We start from the raw sequence: 20058 nt of genomic DNA on the forward strand, positions 1-20058 counted from the left end.
GCTTCCTTCTGCTGAGAGGACACCTGTCCCTCAGTCTCCCTCCCTTGTCCTAGGGAAAAGGATGTCACAGAGTGGAGAAAAAGCATGACCTACAATGGCCAGGTCAGGAGGAGCCCTTAGGATAAGGGGAACTGGGACTCTGGAGAGGGAACACTGGGGCAGAGAGCCTGGCTTGGAGCTTCCTTCTACCAGGAATGAAGGCAGCTACTGTCACCCAGGGAAGTCCCAGATCTTTCCTGTCACATGGGTCCTGCCCTAGGCCTCCACTTCCTTATCAGGAGAAAACAGCCCAGTTGCCATTGTGCTCCCATGGTTTGAGACTCATCTGCACGACATCTAACAATGTTTTGTCTGCCTCTGTATGAAATTCCTAACCAGTTAAAGCAGCTATCCTGAGAAGGGAGTCAAGACTCCACCAACCTCAAAAGGGCCCAGACAGTCAAGTACACTGCCCAATTTCCCCATTTGTCAACTACAAAGCACTTTCTTGGGACTCCAGAGCTCAGCTACACTCAGAGAGGAGCTGAGCTCATGGGTTTGGCTGCTGCTGCTTCTGCTGGAAACAGCTCCTAGCGCCCCAAGTTCTCACACAGGCAGGCAGGTGTTCTGTAAATCCTTGGATGAATACCAAGGGAAAGAAGGGACCCATTAAGGTGGGGTAACATAAGGAAATCCCTGGGGGGAGGGGTGCTAAGGCAGGAGACCTGCTAGATGAAGTGATGTTCTCTGTGGAGGACACACTCCACAGGTGGAATAGGCAGCTTCCTGGCTTGGGGCGCTGTTACAAGTTTAAATATGAGATGCCTCCCACAGTCCCATGAGGACTCTGATCACTGGATTCACTCCTTGATGTATTCAAAATAACATGGCATAATTGGGACATGGTGAAGAGAGGAAGCAGGGTTTGCTGGAGGGAGTCACTGGGGGTGTGTCCTTAGGGAGTTATGTCACTGGGGGTGTGGCCTTGGAGCTGTATCTTGTCCTAGCTTCTCCCTGTAGTCCCTTCTCTCTGATTCCTGCCCCCCTTCCCCACAAGGTAAACAGTTTCCACTTAACATGGCCTGGCCACTATGATGATCTGCCCACGGGCATGAGGTTGAACAACAGTGGGATGACCCCACTAGATCCACGAGCTAAAATAAGTCTCTTCTCCTTAAGTTACGCCAGGTAGTTTGTCACAGCACAAAAGGACAAGCTAACCTGGCATGGTGTGTCAGCTCACTGGCTCCACACACACAGGTGCCTCTTGCCCCACACCCTATCATGCCCAACAACACTCTTTATGTGACCTTCAGCTGAAGTCAAAATTCCTAAACTGTTTGCCTCATTTAGTGTCTGACCTGATGCCAAACTCCAGCTCTTAACCTGACCATCTCTCTGTGATGCCTGGGCTTTCGAGCCTAGTTCCATTCTCTCATAACTTCAGGCGGTGAATTAATAGATTATTTGCATAGGGTGCTACAGAGAGAACCTGTACAGAGAGGGCCTGGCACGTGCTAGCAATACTGAGCTACAGTCTCAGGACTGATGTAGGTTTTTTTTTTTTTTTTTAATCAAAATCTTCCTCCATTGTGCTTGTGAGCTCCAGGTGGGTGAGCCTACAATGCATGCAACGCAAGGGCAGGCTGAACAAATGAGCGAATGAATGGGGCTCCTCCTGAAGGAGTCTTTAAACCCAGCAGGTCGTTCCTGAGTAGAGGGAGCCAGCCCTGCTTCCTTGAGCCCTGTCTGAATGAGGAGCAGCTGTAACTCAATCCTGAGGGATTTGAGTCTCTCTCTTTCACTGCTGCAATGGGAAGGGAGGCTCAGGCCACAGAAGAACTGCTGCAGCAATGCTGGGAGCCCCTCTTTTGCTTCCCTGTGGGAAGGAAGAGGACAGAGTGGCCTTCAAGGTGGGGTGCCATCCTAACACCCTCAGCAGCCACAGGACCCCACTCCAGACATACGAGGGGTGTTTCAATCTAGGCAGAGAAATCTGGGGGAATAATCAGATTTTGTCCGTTGTTAAGATCAAACAAGAGCAGCCTTGACCTCTGATACTTTTCTGTCCAACCTTAGAGTCGTAACACGGTCAGCTTACAGGCTCGACCACACATGGCCACCCAGTTTCCCTGGGCAACCCACAAATACCATGTATTTCCAATCCAATGCACAGAGGTGGAAACTGAAGATCAGGAAAGCTTATCCACCTGATCAAGATGACCCCGCTGTGAGTCTGGAGAGCCAACCCAGTTGGTAGAGTGCATGGCCTGGGCCTGGGCCTGGGCCTGGGCTTGGGCCTGGGCCTGGGCCTGGGCAACAGAGCGTCAGCCCTGCTCACGCTAAAGATCAGGGATTCCTTTTATCGCCCACCCTGCAGGTCAGCGGTTTCTACAGGAAACTTGACGCTGGTCAGAGGCTGGGGGGTGGGGGGGAAAGCTCCAGGTTGAGCGTAGAAAAACTGGAAGGGGATGTTATATGCCCGTGGGTGGGATCGAATGCCGGAGTTCCCTGATTGATGGCTTCTGCTCTGAGCAGATGTTGCTCAGAGTGGGTCATGGGTAACCTAGGATGGATCACTGTGTCATGTGACCCAGGGAATCTGGGTTTCGTGGAAACTGGCTCTGTCTGGGATGTCGGGGCCTCTGGGTCACCGGCAGCCAGGCGCCAGGACAAGATGCATTGCCCTCAGACACAGAGGCAAATCTTGGAAGACAATCGGTTCTATGGGTGGTTCTAGGTGCTCCTGAAATTCTGCTGGTAGCATATCCCTGCTCCTGGTGGAGCATGCTTACAAGGGGGTCAGACCAGCGAGAAGGGTGTCTCTGAGGAGGTGGGTGTGGTTCATTTCTGTAGGAAAAGGAACTGGTTTCACTTTCTTCCATCAATTGGGGAAGCTGCACTCCAGTCCAGTGCTTGGTTGAGGTAAATTTCTCTTCCATCTCTTTCTCTCTGCTATAACCCTTGCTCAGATGCAGAGATGGGGGGCACTGCCACCTCCCCCATGACATGCCCTCCTGAATACTTTTTTAGCACCTGTGGTAGTTAGGACATGTGGCTTTGTTGGAGGAAGTGTGTCACTGAGAGTGGCTGTTGAGGCTCCAGATGCTCAAGCCAGGCCCAACGTCACTATCTCTTCCTGCTGACTATGGATCCAGATGCAGAACTCTCAGCTACCTCTCTAGCACCACGTCTGCTTGTGTGTTGTGATGCTTCCTGCCATGATGACAATGGACTGAACCTCTGAACGGTAAGCCAGCCCCAATTAAATGTTTGCCTTTGTAAGGGTTGCTGTGCAGATGGTGTCTCTTCGAAGCCATGGAACCCTAACTAAGGTACCACCTCTCAACAGAATGGATGTTTAGAATCTGAGGCGCCATGGAGGTCTGCCCTGGTCTTATAGAAGAGGAAACTAAGGTAAGAGCAGGGAAGGGACTTCCTCAAAGGCACATGGCACTGAAGGGACACAGTGGTGTCAGAACACCCTGAAAGAGATACTTCTGGGTGGGGAGGTGGGATGCCTCGCCCCTCAGCCCAGGTGGTCTAAGTGCAGGGTCTGAGGCTGCTATGTACTAGGGCGTACCAAGAGATACTAGGCCAGGGCTGATCAGGTGTAGACAGAGCTGGCATCTGCTCAGCTCATTGCTGTATCTCTTAGCAACTGGCTGCACCATCTTCACAGAGCCCATGATAATTCCTGTGTCTGTGTGCTCCTTGTTTAGTCTCAATAATCAGAGATCCAATAATCAGATAAGCCAGGCTGTATCCTCCCAGGTCAGGGGCGTCATCTTATTCCTAGTCAAACTCTTCAAACATGACCTACTGCTTTCTGTACTTGCCCTGTTCTGGCTCCACTGCCCTCCTAGACAGTGTGTAGATGCAGGAGGCATGCTCAAACCTCAGGACCTTTGCATATGCTGCTCCTGCTGTCATCCTCAAGTGTGTGTGCCTTGCCAATCTTCCCCAGCCCCCTTCTACTATTTTATTTAGCTCTTATCACTTATTGTGCCTGCCACTCATCTCGGCCCAAGGTCATCCCTGCTGGCCTCTGAATTCCAGTTGAAGAAACCATCTTCATTATTCTCTGATGCCCTGTAGTACCCGGGCTGCACACAGCACGTGACATGCACCCATAAAGATTAACAGAAAGGAAGGAAGACGAGGGAGGTGAAAGACAGATGGCATATAGACCAAAAGACAGACTGACTGCTAGGTGACGCTGGGCAAACAACTTCAGGAAGAGGCAGAGTCAGAGGACAGGGTTCACAACACCACACAGAGTAAGCGGGCCAGGGACCCCGTCCTGACTGGTCTCTCGCCAGCAAGCTGTGTGACTTGAAGTGAGCTGCTCTTCCTCTCTGAGCTTCAGTGTCCTTCTCTGGAACACGAGGGCCTTAGTGGTTATGACCACTGGGAAGGCCACAGAAGACTTGTTTAAGAAATGCTGGGACTGGGTCTTAGAGAATGCTTAGAGACTGCGCCACAAGTCACAGCTATCATTAACAATAACGGCTCCAGTATTCACACAGGCTAAATTGTGTGCTAAGTTCCTGGGATCCAGCAGTGACGAGATGCGGTCACTTCTGTAAACCACAGGTGACCAAGTAGAGGTCACTGACTATACCTCTCCTGATCATGAAAGTACAAAGAGCCAAGAACTGGAAGCCACTCCTTCCAGAGGGCTGTGGAAGGCTTCCTGTAAGATCTGCCATCCGAGCTAATGGAACAGGCTATGGGAGGTGGGAAGAGACCATTCCAGACAGGCAGAGGCCATAACATATGCAAAGGCTGATTGCATCTCTACTACAAAGCACAGTAATGATCGCCATCCCTTTATGGATCCTACATCTAAACTCAGAGAGGCACTTGACTCACTTGAGGACACACAGCAAGCGACGGGACTAAGCCAGGATTTGAAAGGAGGCCATTCTCCAGAGCCTGAGGCCACTTATAAGGTGGTGGCCAGGAGACAGACTGAGCATCAAGAACATCCAGTCCCAGCCAGAACAAGGGCAGAGGTCAGGGGCGATGGGAAGGGATCAGCCCCCCACCTCTGCCCTGCCTAAGGGACTCCCAGCCTCCCCCTGCAGAAGGACGGTACCTCCATCAGGTCTATAAGCCACAGCAGCCGCTCCTAGGGAGGGTGAATGGGCAAAAGGCAAAAAGAAAAATACATGAAATAAATGTTAGGGAATCAAGAGGCCTCACCTCAGCATAGCGCCCCCTCCCCCCTGACCCCCACACAAACACCTATTGAGGGGAACAGCAGGGTCCTCAGGAGAAACTGGGAAGCCTTGCTGCTCTGAGGAGCCAGCTTTATCCTTGGGGCTGGGGGTCTCCATAGGTCAGCAACTTGGGGCAGGTTTGGCGCCAGCATTTCCATTCACAGATGGAAAGGCAGGCTGGAAGGGAGCAGTCTGTCCAAGGTCACACCTGCTGAGGACAGAAAGGGATTTAGGGGGAATCTGCCTGGAGACTTTGTTCCAGCAGGGGAGGCCTTGGGGACCTTCTGTAGACCTAAGACTGAGCCTTAAATAGTGCTCAGGGGAGTCCCTGAGAAGGGGCAAAAGGGAGGGGCAGTCCTCAGCCCATTGATTTCCAGGGCCTCTGTGTATTTACAGGCTCAGGGAGAGCATCTCTAAGGCACATGGGGGGTGGGGATGGGGATGCCCAAGCTGGAATGGCAATGGGAAAAGGGAAAGCTTCATCTGCCCCAGGGGTGTGGCCTAATCCCAGTGACTCCGTACTCACTGGGGCCAAGAGGGCTTTCTTTTTCTGCTCTCCCTACACACTGGGGACTTGGCAAAATAATTTCCCCATAAGGCAGGAGACTGAGTTGAGGCATAGGGAAGAGGTAAGGGGATTTCCCTATCTGTCAGACTTGATTAGACTCTGTCCCAGGAGCTCCTCTCTGCCTGGGGAAGTGTGTGTTTCCTATTCTGACATTCCTGGGTACCCTGATTGGTCACAGATTCTGAGTGAGCCACTATTTAGGAACTGTAAAAAGGACTTCAGAGCACTCTCCCATCTGCCCAAAGCTGCTTACACAGAATCACTCTTGATGTGAGCTCTGCTGTGTACCCCAGGGTACAGCCCTGTGCAGTGGGCCCCGATGGCTCTGTTCTTAGTTAACCAGAGGAAAGACTTCTCTGGGATGGGAAGATCATTGCTGGAGGTCCCTGCTCTCTGCAGAGCTCCATCCAGGCACAAATAGGCTCTCGGCTCCTCTTGCCCTCCACCCTGCTCTGTCCTTTGGGTCCTTCCTTAGGTTGCTGCAGCCTGAGCTGGCAAGAGCTTGTACAGTTTATGCATGGGGACACTGAGGCACAAGGAGACCAGATTGTGTGCCTCCTAGAGCAGAGGACACTCTCACTGTGGTCCTGACTTTCCAAGAGCTGCAGTCTGTATCTAACTTTCTGGCTTTTAGAGCTGTGCTCTGTGGTTCTTGAAGCTCCACATGGACATTTTAAGGCCAAGGTCATAAGAGTCAGACTTGGAGAGAAGTAGAATGCAGACCAGGGCCCACAGCCTAAAATCACCTCATCAGGAGGTGTGACAAAGCCTGAGGTTGGAGCAAGCCCAGCAAAATGGGGGCGGGGCTTCTGCCTTGCCCTAGAAGGAGCCTGCACTTCTGGGGACCTGAAAAACAGCTGCTGGCACATACAGAGCCTCAGGGGGTGGGAGGTGGGGGTGGGAGATGGGGAGGGGACATGGCAGGCTCTGGGACCACCTCAGGTAGGGACAAGGACCTTTAAAGATGAAGGAGATGGGGTTAAGGTCCTCAAGACCCCAGAGTCCTAGTGTTAAAGGAAAGTCACAGGAGAAGCCAGAGTTTGTAGGAGGACAGCTCTCTGTAAGGTTACGACAGCCATCCGGTAGCTCATCCCTCCTGCAGCTGAGCCTGCCTCTGCACTCTTGAGTCCTGGCTTTAGAGTCTCTTCCCTCCCTTTCCAAGGGTGACCTCACCACCTGTAGGCCTCCAGCCCACCCACCCGCCTCTTCCTCCCATAGGATACCTGGCTGTCCCCTAAGATAAGAAATAAGGCATTTGCTGCCAGGCGTCGTGGCACATGTCTTTACTCTCGGCACTTAGGAGGCAGAGGCAGGTGGATCTCTGTGAGACTGAGGCCAGCCCAAGTTCCAGGCCAGCCAGAGCTGCACGTCTCAAAACAAAGGAAGAGAAAAAGAAAGTAAACAAAACCCAAGGTGTTTGCCCTTGAGAATCCTGGGAACAGAACCACATTCCAGTGTGGACTGGATGCTGTACTGGGGGCTGCTGAGTTGGCAAGAAAACCAAGCCAGGCTTGGGGCTCCACAGACAACAGGTGGCCTCTGTGTGAAACCCAGAGCCATGGTCCAAACCACCACGACTGACACCGTGTTAGTGCTGGCCCTGAGCTGAACACCATGCTTTCCCTGTTTGATCTCCCTGTGAACTGCAATTATGGAGTTCTTGTTTTGTCTAACCATCCTTTACATTTTATTACATTCTTAGCATGCATGTGCGTGCATATGTGTCTGTGTGTGTGTGTGTGTGTGTGTGTGTGTGTGAATCAGAGGACAACTTGCACTTAGTTCTCTCTTTCCACCACGTGGGTCCCAGGGACTGAACTGGGTTGGTAGTCAGCTCCCCCCCCCCCCCCGAGACATCTTGTTGGCTCCTAACCATCCCTTAAAGAAACAGCCCTTAGGAAACCTTTCCCCTCGATCCCCAGACTGAGAGCCCCAGAAGGCATATCTTTCTTAGATGCCCACTGTCCCCATGTCCAGCACACACTAGGTACTCCACAACAGCCAGGCTCTCACAGATGAGGAACCTGAGGCTTAGGAGGGAAAGGGAACATCTTAACCGTGCCCTGACCTTCTCACCAAGGATAGGGCAGGGGCGGCTCACCCTGGCCGAGCTGACGGTTGTAGAGGTGCCGTGGCTGCCTGTGGATGAGCCCGTGTCACTGTAGGAAACCATGGAATATGTGTCTCCAACCCCGGGGCCTGGGGGCTGCCTCGCCTTCATGGACTCGATCTCGCGCCTCAGCACCAGGTGGTCAAAGCGGTCCAGGTCTTGGGGTGAGATGATGCTTCTCACCTCAGACAGGAGTGAGAACTGCAGGGAGGGTGGGGGGGCGGGACAAGGAGGGCGACACTCAGGAGAGAACTCTGCCAGCAGGTGGGACCAGTACCTCTATTCCCAAGTGATCTGCATGCAAGCCTGCTCTGCCCTCCCGAGCTTTCTGCTGCTCTCTGGTGTCCTTGAGGAAGCATCCAAATATCTTTACTCAGGCACTAGGCCCAGCATCACCTGCCTCCTTCCTCTCTGGAACTCTTCCTTCTCAGCATGCACAGGTAACAAAGAGCCTGAACACACTATCATATTCATGCCACAACACCCACAGCCGTTCCTTTAGAGTGGTCCTCTGGGTCATGTTTGTCTGCAAACCCTATTTCCTCTTGCCTGATTGAATTCACCCTAAATTACACTAGATTTAGTTACTTCTTCCTTTCAGCAGTTTCTGACCCACAGCAGACTTCTTCTACCTGAGCAGGCCTCTCTGGTTGGCTCCTCACCCTGACCCCTGCTTGTGAAGAATAGTGTGTGATAACCACTGCACTCTGTCCCTGACTCCAGAAGTCTGTAAGTGTGGAGGATGGGGCTGCTTAGGGTTCAGCTGGGCTGAGGTCCTTGGTAACAGGGTAGGGACAGAAGGAACAAGTCACCTTGGCGTGTGTGTTGAGCAACTCAAACAGTGCCATGACCATAGCCTCCACAGAGATGGTGCCACCACGGTACTGGGCCAGGTAGTACATCATGGTGGCGCGCTCCTGCTCCGTCAGCAGGTGCCTGGCTTGGTCGTCCAGCAGTGCACGAGTCTGATTCCCCAGGCTGCTCAGGGTCACCTGGGAGCCGGCTGGGCCCTTGTAAAATCCTGGCTGAAAAACAGACAGACACAGGCCAGAGGAGTCTAGGCTGTGGGGGAGCCAGAGGACCTGGTAGAGCCAGTAGCATCCCTGCAGGGGGAGGCTATGGCTTCTAGCGTTGTGTTGATGGTCTCCACACACACAGGAACCGCTCCACCTAACCCTGGGATGATGGCACCATGTGGTCATCTCTGTGGCACTTTCATATTTGTCTCTTGTGTATCCTTTAGCCCATCCATTCACACACTGTGATTCTCTGGGTCTTGATATCTCTCTTAGTAAGCTGGTGTGATAAGAGTCCCTTCATTTCTAAATTACAATTCAGATGTGTACCCCTAACTTGTGCCAAATTATACAGGTGTCCTCACCACTGACCAGCTGATATCAAGTTGATTCATCTTGCCAAGAATATCAAAATTGTCTCGGAGACACAGACTTTCTGTTTGCTTACAAAGTGCTCGCATCTCCTACCTTTCCATGGCCCCAAAGCCTGTAAGAACAGGTCAGCCTGGCCCATCGCTCTGTTCCTAACCCTACTCCTTCTCCTCTTCCATTCCTCCACTAGCCCTGGCACATGCTCTTGCCTTGGCATGGCTCACACCTCAGCTTCTGCTCTGTGTCTCATCCAGGTTTAGTGACTAAACTCACACTCTCTCCTCCTTGATGCCACCGTGCCTCCTTGGTTTCCAGTGAGTTTTCTAATCTGATATTTGTTTGAATCCTTACACTGTCTTTATTTGTGAGTCTTCCATTGGGTGTGAGCCCCCAGGAGAGCAGAGACCTGATAAAGTCTGTTCACTGCTCTGATCTCTGAGGCCAGCACAGTGGCTGGAGGCCAGCAAGCATCTGGACAGTTGGGTAGCCTGGCTGAACCTCCTGTACAAGCTCTGCCCAGAACTGAGGGAAGAGGAAGAAGATGATGATGTCCTGTGATTGTTTCTATGTGCTTGGCCCAGGGAGTGGCACCATTAGGAAGTGTGGCCTTAGTGGAGTAGGTGTGCCACTGTGGGTGTAGGCTTTAAGACCCTCATCCTAGCTACTTGGAAGCCAGTCTTTTGCTAGCTGCCTTTGAGACAAGAGGTGGAACTCTCAGCTCCTCCAGCCCCACGTCTGCCTGGACGCTGCCATGCTCCTGCCTTGATGACCTGAACCTCTGAAACTCTAGGCCAGCGCCAATTAAATGCTGTCCTTATAAGACTTACCTTGGTCATGGTGCTAAAACCCTAACACATGTCCCACAGAGACACCTACCTTGCTTGTCCCTTCTTCTGTGTGGTCCCCCGGAAACCTATGGAGAGACACAAGCCCTCTCAGCACATGTCAGCACACAGAATGGGGCACACATGGGGAAGGCTCAGTTGGAGCAGGAAAGCCAGGCTTTATATCTGGCATGGTGGCACATGCCTGCGATCTCAGCATGTGGGAAGATCTGGAGGACAAGACTAACCTGGGCTGCTGCGTAGCAAGTTTCAAGCCAGACAGCTTAGGATAGGTGAACCTTCTCAGAAATTCTTGCCACCCCAAAGTAGAACAAAAGTGTGAGAAACCACACATCTACGTACCATGGTCACTGCTAGGGGGCTGCTAAAGGGCATGTACCCTGCCTCCCCCAGGACCTACTGATGGCTTTGAGTTTTCCCCATTAGCAACATATTCAGCACTGTCACACCATGCAAGGTAGCCTCATGAGTGCTTCCTGTACAGATGGGACCCAGAGTTCTCTGGTTGTCATGAGAGCAATGGAGAGTCAGGAATCACGGATGTGAGGAGAATAAAGGACCTCTGACAGGTGATCAGGGTCAGCCGTCCCCTAGGGCGGTAGAGGAATAGCAAACCCTAGGGGAAACTTTATAGGGACATCTTAGCTTTAGCTCATATCTTCATGAGAAAATGTAGGCTTAGGCCTCAAGAGTTTGGAATTTTAAGAAATAACCAGAAACCAAGTTTTTAACTGGGAAATCCGATTTAAAAATGTGTTGGAAATTAACCTTTTAAAACTGTGTAACACTATGCAGGAGAAAAGAAGGGAGTACATGAGAGAAGTAAGACACTGTTGGGAGTGTCTGACCAGGAGTCACCAGCCAGCAGGTGGAGATGTCTGATGGGACCACAGGTGACATAGGTCACATAACTAGCAGGCATACAGCCACCGGGCCCCTGTGCCTGGTTTGGGCTTCTGAGACTCCTTCATCCCAAGTATCTCGTGGGGTCCTCTCTGGCAGTACAGGATGGCGACAGCAGAGCCTGCATTTGGATGCTCACGGATGCACTAAACACCCAGTAACGTGATTTGCCTGATGGCAGACACGGGGGCTCTAAGTCCTGTACTTTAACTTTCCAGAGGACACTGGGGCTAAGAGAGGAGGGGAAGAGCCCACACTCGTGCCCACGAGTGGAGTGGATCTCAGGGTAGGGACACCAAACTGAGAGCCCTGTGACAGAAGAGAGGGAACAGTGGTTCTCAGAAGTCACCCGAGGATCCCAGAACCCCGTGCCTGAGGCCAGACCCTGCTGAGTTGGCGACGCTTTCCCCGATCCGGGAACTGGCGATCCACTTGGTCTGGTCCACGGTGGTACGTGCGTGGGGCAGCCTTCCGACGTCCTTCACTGTCAGGATGAGGTGCCGGGATGACTTGAGCAGCTTCACTGCCTCATCATGCAGGATGTTGAGAAAGCTCCGCCCATTCACCTCCAGAATCTGGTCTCCAACCTGCCAAGACCCAGCACTGTCACATGGGCTGACCTCATCCCAGCTCTTCTCTCTCTCTCTCTCTCTCTCTCTCTCTCTCTCTCTCTCTCTCTCTCTCTCTCTCTCTCTCTCTCTCTCTCTGTCTCTGTCTTTCTCTCTCTCTCTCTCTCTCCAGACTGAGATGAGGTCAGTGAAGTTCAGGGAGGCTGTGGATGCCCTCAGGTCACATAAGAAGGAAATGACAGCTTGCTTTCAATCCCAACCCTGAGCCCAGCTCTTGTCACTTAGAGAGTAGGTCTGCTATGACATTCCCTGAAGTCCCCCATCAGAAGCAAGCCAGCTCAGAGACTGGGACCAGATGAACCAAGTGCAGGACGGGATGAGAGGCACGAAGGGAGAGAGACATCTGCTAGTTCCACATTTGACCCCACACTGTTGAGATTTCTTACCGACCACACACTTTATTTTTATTCTATGTGCATATATGAGTGCCTGGTGCCCACAGAGGCCAGAAGATGGGGTGGGATCCCCCAGAAGAGGAATTGTAGGTGGGAACTGAACCTGGGTCCTCTGCAAGAGCAGCAAGTCCTCTTAACTACAGAGCCAGCCCTCTCTCTATCCCTAGCTCACATTCTTTTGCCACTTTAGAATGCCAGTGATACTTTAGCTTACTAAAGGAAGTTAAACAAACAAACAAACAAACAAAAAACCCACACTAATGAGACCCCCAGCCTCCCACTGAAGGAGTACACGCTGCCGGGAATCTTATGACAGCAGCTTTATTTTGTAATAGAAAACAATGGGCAAATGAGCATGTTTAAAATGAAAAGACAACGCCAGAAGAGGCGGGAGGAAGATGTTGCTGTGTAGAGAGGGGCACTGGACCACCCTGAAGAGTGAGAACTCAGTGGACTTTCTCTTCCAGCAGGTTCTCGAGCCCACGGACAGGACAACGCCATGCTTGCTTTAACCTGGAGGGCAGCTGCCTCCGCCCTGCTACCTCTTCCCAGCTGTGTGTGTTTCCCTCCGTCTGAGTCCACAGTATCAACAATGGAGGACAGACTCTCCCACGGCCCCACAGCCCCACGGACAGAGCTGGCTGTGCGGAGTGGGAGGTGTTTTTGGTGATGTTGATGCCTCAGACCTGGGCAGAAGAGATATTTGTTTATCTCTCCTCAGGAAGAGCTACACAATAGGATGCCCACCCTCAGTTTGTGATCAGAGCACTAGTGAGGGGAACTACAGTGTCAAACCTGGGTCCATCTGGCTGCTGCTAGGGGACCACCTGGCTTGGCTTCCGGTCCAGCCTTTCCCAAAGCCACCTTCCTCAGCCCTGCCTGAGACAGTCAACAGCTGGACCTTGACTCTGATACAACCATCAGCTCCACCTGCATTTATCCAGCTGCCTCTCCAGCAAATCTCATCCACCTTCCCCTTCCTCCACCCTTGGCGGCTTCTCTCCTGGGCCCCCACCTGCTCACATGGTGGTTCCTGAGTCAACACTCCATCTCTGTGGGTTCATATCCAAACAGCCACAGTCATCGTCAACATGTGGTTAAGAGCTTCAGAGACCATCCGACCTGGGTTCAAGTCCTGCCCCTGCTATTCCTATGCCATGTGACATAGCCCCACAACCCACCTCCCTCCATGCCGTGAATTGGGGCCTTGACCAAAGATTTTCCTCCTCCAAATGTCTAGCTATCAGTGCCAGTATCGCCTAACACTGGCACCACCCACGAGGACAAGCCTCTCTCCCTTTCCACTGGTCTCCCTGTTTAACATCTGAGAATGTAGTCAGCCCACTGAGCTCCAGGTAAAGAATGAGGAACAAGACCCTACGCTGCCTTAGGGCGTAGCCAGCAAGTGCTCAGTAAGTGCAGCTTTCCATGATGGCTGGAATTTTGTCAGTTCTACCTTGGCCTGCTCTGAAGCCCAGCACAGGAAGGCTACTCCAGGCACTAATATTTCTGGGCATGGAGGGGAAAATCCACTTCCCTCCAGGGTCACTTGCCCGGAGCCCATCAGTCAGCACCTCCAGGTGTCATGGCCCTGTTCTATAATCTCTGCTGCGGAAGCCACAGCCAAGGAGGCTGCACCTCTCATATTCCAGTGTTTTGTTTCCATAAGTGTCCCTCTGCAGCTGCAACTTTTAACCTTCCTTTCCGCGCACTTTATTTCAGTGTGCAGTTTAATTAGAGGCGCTTGCATCTGGGAGAGCAGCTGTGTCCAGACATGCTTCTGAGAGCCAGGCTCTGGATCCCGCTGGGGACAGCCTGCAAAGAATAAGCCCATTCACAGGCTTGGAGGCTGAACTGGAAGCCAGATACAACATAGGTCAACTTGTTAAATGGGAACTTCAGATCGGGGCACATACTTCGAATGATGGATGCAGGTCCTGATATCCAGGGCCACTGTACAAACCCTCTCAGTGGCACGGCTTGCTTATGTGAAACTCCCATAGCCACGGGCTTCCTGATGCTTACTGCTTAGGCCTAGCAGGTCTAATAGAGGCTTCAAATAACCTGTAGGGACCAAGCTGATGGGCTACTGTGGTTCTCAATGTCACTCTTCCTCTCAGCTTAGATTCAGGGCCTACACTGTGAATGGTCCGGCACAGGGCAGGCTTTGGCTACACCCTGGGTATCTACGTGTTGGAATCTCAGGTTGACTGGCTAAGTAAGTACTGCTCCCTCTGGCCTGATGAATAAGCCTATCCCCATGGGAGGAGGCAGAGGTGGCAGGGCTTCCCTGCCATCCAGCTGGAGAACTGGAGGGCATGGGAGCAGGACACAAGTCATCCAGACAGACTGGCACCTATGAGCCCGATTCCCTCATCCCTTTTTTGGCCTCTTCTTCCAGAGCTCAGCTGAAAACTACCATGTTTGAGAGTTGGGATGGGGCCCTCCATGATGCCCACCCCCACATCTGACCCGGTCCAAGTCACTCCACTATCTACAGGTTCGTTTTCTTCCTTCTGCCCTCTCCTTGTAGGAAGGTGTGGTAGTTTGAACGAGAAGGGGCCCTATAGGCTCATTTTGGAATGCTTGGTTTGCAGTGAGTGGAACTACTTGGGAAGGAATAGGGAGTGTGGAGTAGGTGTGGCTTTGTTGAAGGAGATATGTCACTAGAGGTGGCCTTTTAGGTTTAAAAGCTCACACCAGACCTAGTCTCTCTCTGCCTACAACTAATGCATCAGATGTGAGCTCTTGGCTACTGTTCCTGTGCCATGCCTGCCTGCTACCACACTCTCAGCCGTGATGATCATGGATTAACCCTGTGAAACTGCAAGCAAGCCCCCAGTTAGATGCTTTCTTTTAAAAGCTGCCTTGGTCATGATGTCTCTTCATAGCAGGACAGTATCTGAGACCAAAGGCTTCCGACACCTCAGCAGCTGTCAGGACGGGCACTGATGCTCACTATGACATTGGCAAACCACTCTTGAGAAAAGCCAGTGTGTCTCACTCAGTGTGTTCCATGGGGTGGGGAATTGTGTCTCCACACTGTAGCCCTTCCTTAGAGGGCAGAAAACTATGACACAGTAGCTCAGTGGCCTGCATCACTCCTTCAAGTTATGCCCCAAGTCTCAGTGTTCCTCTCTGTGGTATTGGTATGGTGTTCTAGCCAGTCCCAGGTCACCGTGGGAACCAACAGAAATACCCAGCACCAAGACACGGACACAAGGCTCTCCATCTGCTTCCTTCCAAACAGAAGAGACAAGTTCAAGGACACCAGAGTCACATAGGAAACGAATGACTAAGCCGAGCCAACTCCATGCTCTCAGGGGCCCTACCCAGCCCTTGCCACCTTCACCCCAGTGCAGGAAGCCAGGGAGGGTTAGCCAGTGATGGGCAGATGGGCAGTCCATCTTTCCGTTGCTTCCTCTTGCCCTTGGCTTGTCATGAAGTTGAAGGAGACTGACCTCATCCTCTCAAAGAAAAGCCAGGAGCTCTGTTCGCAGAGATGTGACTTTTCTTCCCAGCCCAGAGTGAGATGCTGTGTGTATAGACAAGGTGAGAAATAAAGGGGCTAAGATACTATTATGTCCATCAGACCTTCCCTGGGGCCTCTTACACAATGGGGGAAACTGAGGCTCTGCAAAGACATGTGGCAGCAACGGCAAAGCCCAGCCCTGGAGCCGATGCAAGGGAGCTTTTAGCCCTGGTCTACAGGCAATGTGATGGACCATATAATAATTTATTGCTCATCTTGCTGTGGGCACTGATGGGAGCACAGGGAAGGATGAATGAGAGAAGGCAGTTTACTTTATTGGTCTCCATAGTCAGTCACTGTTTTTGGCGCTGGTGATAGAGAAGAACTGGACTGTGGGGATGCCCTTCATTTTAAGGCAGAACAAAACCTGCTCCATCAACCCCAGGCCACCCAGGGTTCATGTCCTAGCGCTCTGAGAAAGTGAGACACACAGGCACAGATGGAACATTGCTTTCCATTGAACTTGGTCCCCACAAGGTGCGGCCCACACATGAAGAACATCAAGGAGATGGCCCTCAGAGGCAGTAGGGTGGCTCATGCAGCCTCCAAGAAACCCAAGAAAAACATTTCCATGGTTCTACACATGGAACAACACCCTGATGAGTGGGTCGCCTGGACTGCTGCGTGACAGGCCATCGGGAACCTGGTTCTCTGAAGGGGACCTCAGAGTCTGGGCCCAATTTCAGATTCTGCTACATATGTGCTGTATATATGTATAACCTTATTTTCCAGTTACTTCCTGAGAAAACTCAGAAAATATCATTTGCTAGCCACGAGTGGGTTAGCATGCCCTCCACTGTGTCTCCCACACTTCAGACAGTACATATGAGAGGCTCAACAGACTTCCAGGATGAACACAGAAAGAACACAGGACACTGTGTGCATGCACTGGTGCTCAGGATGTATTGGCTGCCTTCTGAAAACTCCTGCTTATGCAGACATACTCATCACTCACACAGCAACTCAATCCTGCCATTCCATCCTCTGAGTCCCTTCCGCCAGACCTGCCTCTCCTCCTGCTTCCAGCATCAGCTGACCACCTCCCCACACAGACCACCCTGAAGCTCCCACTGCCGGCTCAGCTATTGCCGGCTCAGCTTACTGACATCTGGGCTTCTGCCCAGAACTGAATGTGACAAGACCGAGTGTGTGGCCTTGTCCCCTAGCCTGCACAGTCCTGCGATGGAGTGCTGACCCCTCCTTTAAGACACACTATGAGGGGTTGCTCACAAAAAAAAAAAAAAAAAGTTTCTTCATCTATCTACACACACAAAAAGCTGCCTTTACGGATTTGCCAGAAGCTACAATGGAGGTTTCTTGTGTGTCTGTGAAGGGACAGGTTCCAACAGAGGAAGAACTGTCATCAGCAATAATCTGAATTTCTTTCAGACAGTGAAAATGTTCATTGATGTAAACAGTATTCTCATAGGTCTTCTAAATGATGATCATCTATCTGATAAAGCTTTTTACCTGAAATTCAAAAATGGAAGAGGAGGAGGAGGAAAGGAAAAGACATGCTAGGTGCAGTGAAGCACACCTATAATCCCAGTGCCTGGGAGCTGAGGCAGGAGCATTACAACTTTTAGGCTGGTCTGGGCTACCAGCAAAGCTACCCTCACAAGGAAACAAACAAACCAGCCTGCCTTCCCTAACCTTGTACCCTGGTGTCCCTAGACTTTACAACGTGCACATAGTAGGAATGCTATTCACACCAGTGAGAGTGCTTGAAAAAAGAGGAACCCGGGGTGGGGTGGCTGTGGTGGCTCTCAGATCCCTCAGCAGAGGATGTTGGGAAAGAAGTTTGCCAAGAACTCCATCCCTGTGCTGGACAGAGAGAGATGGGATCATTCTCTTGGATCGTGCAAGGAAAGAACCCAAGGCATTCCTGCTTCCGGCCCTCCATCCTTCCCAGGGCTCCACAGGACTGAAAGGTTTCATGGAACCCTCTAGGGCTCTACCGAACCCCAAGGACCCACTGAAGTGGACATTGGGGTCCCAAGTGAGGGCCTGCTGATTACTGTGTCACCTCAGCTCGCATCCCCGTTCTATTAAGGAGTTTTATTGCAATTATGAATCTTTAATAGTTTTCCATGTCAGGTATAAAAGTTTAATGGGCCTCCACCCCCACCCCTTTCACTACAAGCGAACAATGCAGTTTTAATGAGACAACATGAGTTTTTCCCAACAGTTCAGAAGCCGGCAAACCTTGCCCGTACTTAAAGAAGCAACAATGAAAGATGGAGGTCAGTGCGAAGCTGCGGTGGGAGTCAGGACTGGGTTGAAAGCGTCTGGCCACACACCGCAGTTCCACGAGCCTGGATCCTGCCCAGGCAGAACCGATCCAGAAGGCAGAGGACAGAATGGCACAGCCCGCTCAGGCTGAATTCCAGCATGTGGCACCTGCCTGCTCCTCTTGGATCCTTGGCAGAGCTGCAATCTCCATGGAGGCCTAATCTAAGGCTTCAGATCAACAGTGGGAAACCTGAGGTCAGACAGGGGGAAGGACCCACCCAAGGTCAGACTGGGGTGAAGACACCTGGGTACTTTCCAGGGGGAAGTCACTAAGAGTTAAATGCAGGCAGAAGAAGCCATGTGGACCCTCCGAGTGCCTAGCTTAGGCCAGCCACCCATGTTGTTTAACTCTGACCTTGATCCTACCCCCAAGGCAGATAAACTAAGGTTTCCTGTTTTACAGAAGAGAGCAGTGAAGCTCAGAGAGGTAACACTGTTTGCCCAAGGATGCCCAGCATGCCAGGGGCAGAGTAGGATGACCCCAGATGACTTGAAGGAATCTAACCCCAACACACTGGAAGGGAATATCACAGTGGAATATTCTAAAAGCAACTGCTACATTTACAATTCTCTACATTAAAAAAAAAATCCCCTCTATTAAACATAGATTCTCTTCTCATACAATATAGTCTTATAACCTCATAAATATGAACAGGTAGGTTCCCCTCCCTCTACCCATCCAAGTTTATCCCAGTATTACATTTAAATTAATTAAAATGAAGTAAAATGAAAGCCAATTCCCCAGCACAGAATCTCTGTTTCTTTGACCACGTGTTGTTATGGCTACCTCAATAAACCAAGTTCCTCTAATCCAAGACCTTCCCCTGTACCTCCTGTAAGCCTGTTCCTCCACCAGGCTCCCCAGTTTCCAAGCCCTCTCCAGACTCCCTGGCTGCAGCATCAGCGTCCATTTCCCCCACAGGACGCTGGAGCCCTCGTGCCCCAGCTTCACTCTGGACGAGTCAGTGTCTCCAAAGCAGTCCTGCTATGCTCCATCCTCAGCCACCTCCAATGCTGTCTTCAAGTGGCAGAAAGAAACTGAAAACTATCACCTCACTCCCTGTCCCCCTTAGCATCGTCCCTTCCAGTAGATTCTATGTGTCAACCTTTCCTGACTCCAAAGGGACCTTCGTGGCATGCCACACCCACTCCAGTGGAGTCTGCATGACAAGTCCAAAGCTTGGCCACAGTCCTGAGGCACAAAGTTTCATGGAAACTGGTCTCTGGGAAGTTCTTGGAGTCCCATAACACGGATGTGGTACAGGTTTATTGTTTTATTATAGGTGCCCCCAAGGAATAATTTGACTTATTCAGACAAAATGCCTCCAGTGTTGATAGAGAGATAGTGAAAGAAATCAGGCATTGTCGTTTACTGGATAGAGTTAGAAATTTCAAGGCAAGTTCAACAAAGTAAACTTAGAATTCTCATTACAGTCATGTAAGGCAGACTACATTACATATTAGAAGAAAGTTGGTGGGCTCCTCTGTTAAATGGAGGTTCCATACGGATACTTAGAGTAACAGCACGGAATTTACAATGGTCTGGGAAGAAGGTGGGTTGTGGTTTAAGGAGGAACTAGAGTAGGAGTATTGCATTATTCATGAAAAGGTTAGCAAGAGAAGAACCCCCTGGTGCAAGCTTTCACAAGGCTCAGAGGAATAGCATAGTTAGGTGCTAATGGACTCCTGGTGGTGGGTTATACTATTGACTAGAATTGTGACTAGGGTGTGAAATCCTCACCTGGCTCCAAGAATAGCTGACTTTAGATAGGGCTGCTTTTATCTCAGTTGTAACCACTGCCTGGTTCCTTCCAGTCTTTATGTATGCATTTCTGTTTTGTGTCATTATGCATGGGATGACCTCAATGTATCTTGGCTGATGGGTCACCTAACTTCCTTGCTTTCTTCTGTAATATAAGTCTGATGCTCTCTTTGAGAAATTACACTCAGAGTCAACACTCTCTTGTCTTCGTGTCTGTTTGTCACTCGCCGACTCCTTGCCCACCTGAGTACTGGAACTCTGGTTCTCCCCCGGGTTGAGGGACTCCGGCTGGGTTCAGCCAGTGGCAGTGGTATTCCATGCCACGATTCCCTACCACTTTTTTTTTTTCAGTGCATCCCTATTTGCCATCTCTCTATTCATCAGCACACAGACCTTCGCCTCCTCCAGACTACACATACTATTCTTCTGT

At 51.2% G+C, this 20058-nt stretch overlaps 1 protein-coding gene across 3 annotated transcripts in view; it reads right to left on the reverse strand.

Annotated features, from left to right (window-relative positions):
• The window catches only part of Whrn (whirlin), an 85307-nt gene that overhangs the window by 9414 nt on the left and 55835 nt on the right, over positions 1 to 20058 (reverse strand). For 2 of the 3 annotated variants that reach the window (XM_021159523.1, XM_021159522.1), the window contains exons 4-7: positions 11403 to 11605; positions 10147 to 10183; positions 8695 to 8907; positions 7874 to 8083 (exon numbers count right to left, since the gene is read on the reverse strand). In XM_021159523.1, coding sequence (XP_021015182.1) covers positions 7874 to 8083; positions 8695 to 8907; positions 10147 to 10183; positions 11403 to 11605 — 663 coding nt within the window. Of the gene's footprint in view, positions 1 to 5080; positions 5114 to 7873; positions 8084 to 8694; positions 8908 to 10146; positions 10184 to 11402; positions 11606 to 20058 lie in introns of all 3 variants that reach the window. The other variant, XM_021159520.1, reaches the window with a different exon arrangement.

Source organism: Mus caroli, chromosome 4 (assembly GCF_900094665.2).
Source record: "Mus caroli chromosome 4, CAROLI_EIJ_v1.1, whole genome shotgun sequence".
Taxonomy (NCBI): Eukaryota; Metazoa; Chordata; class Mammalia; order Rodentia; family Muridae; genus Mus; species Mus caroli.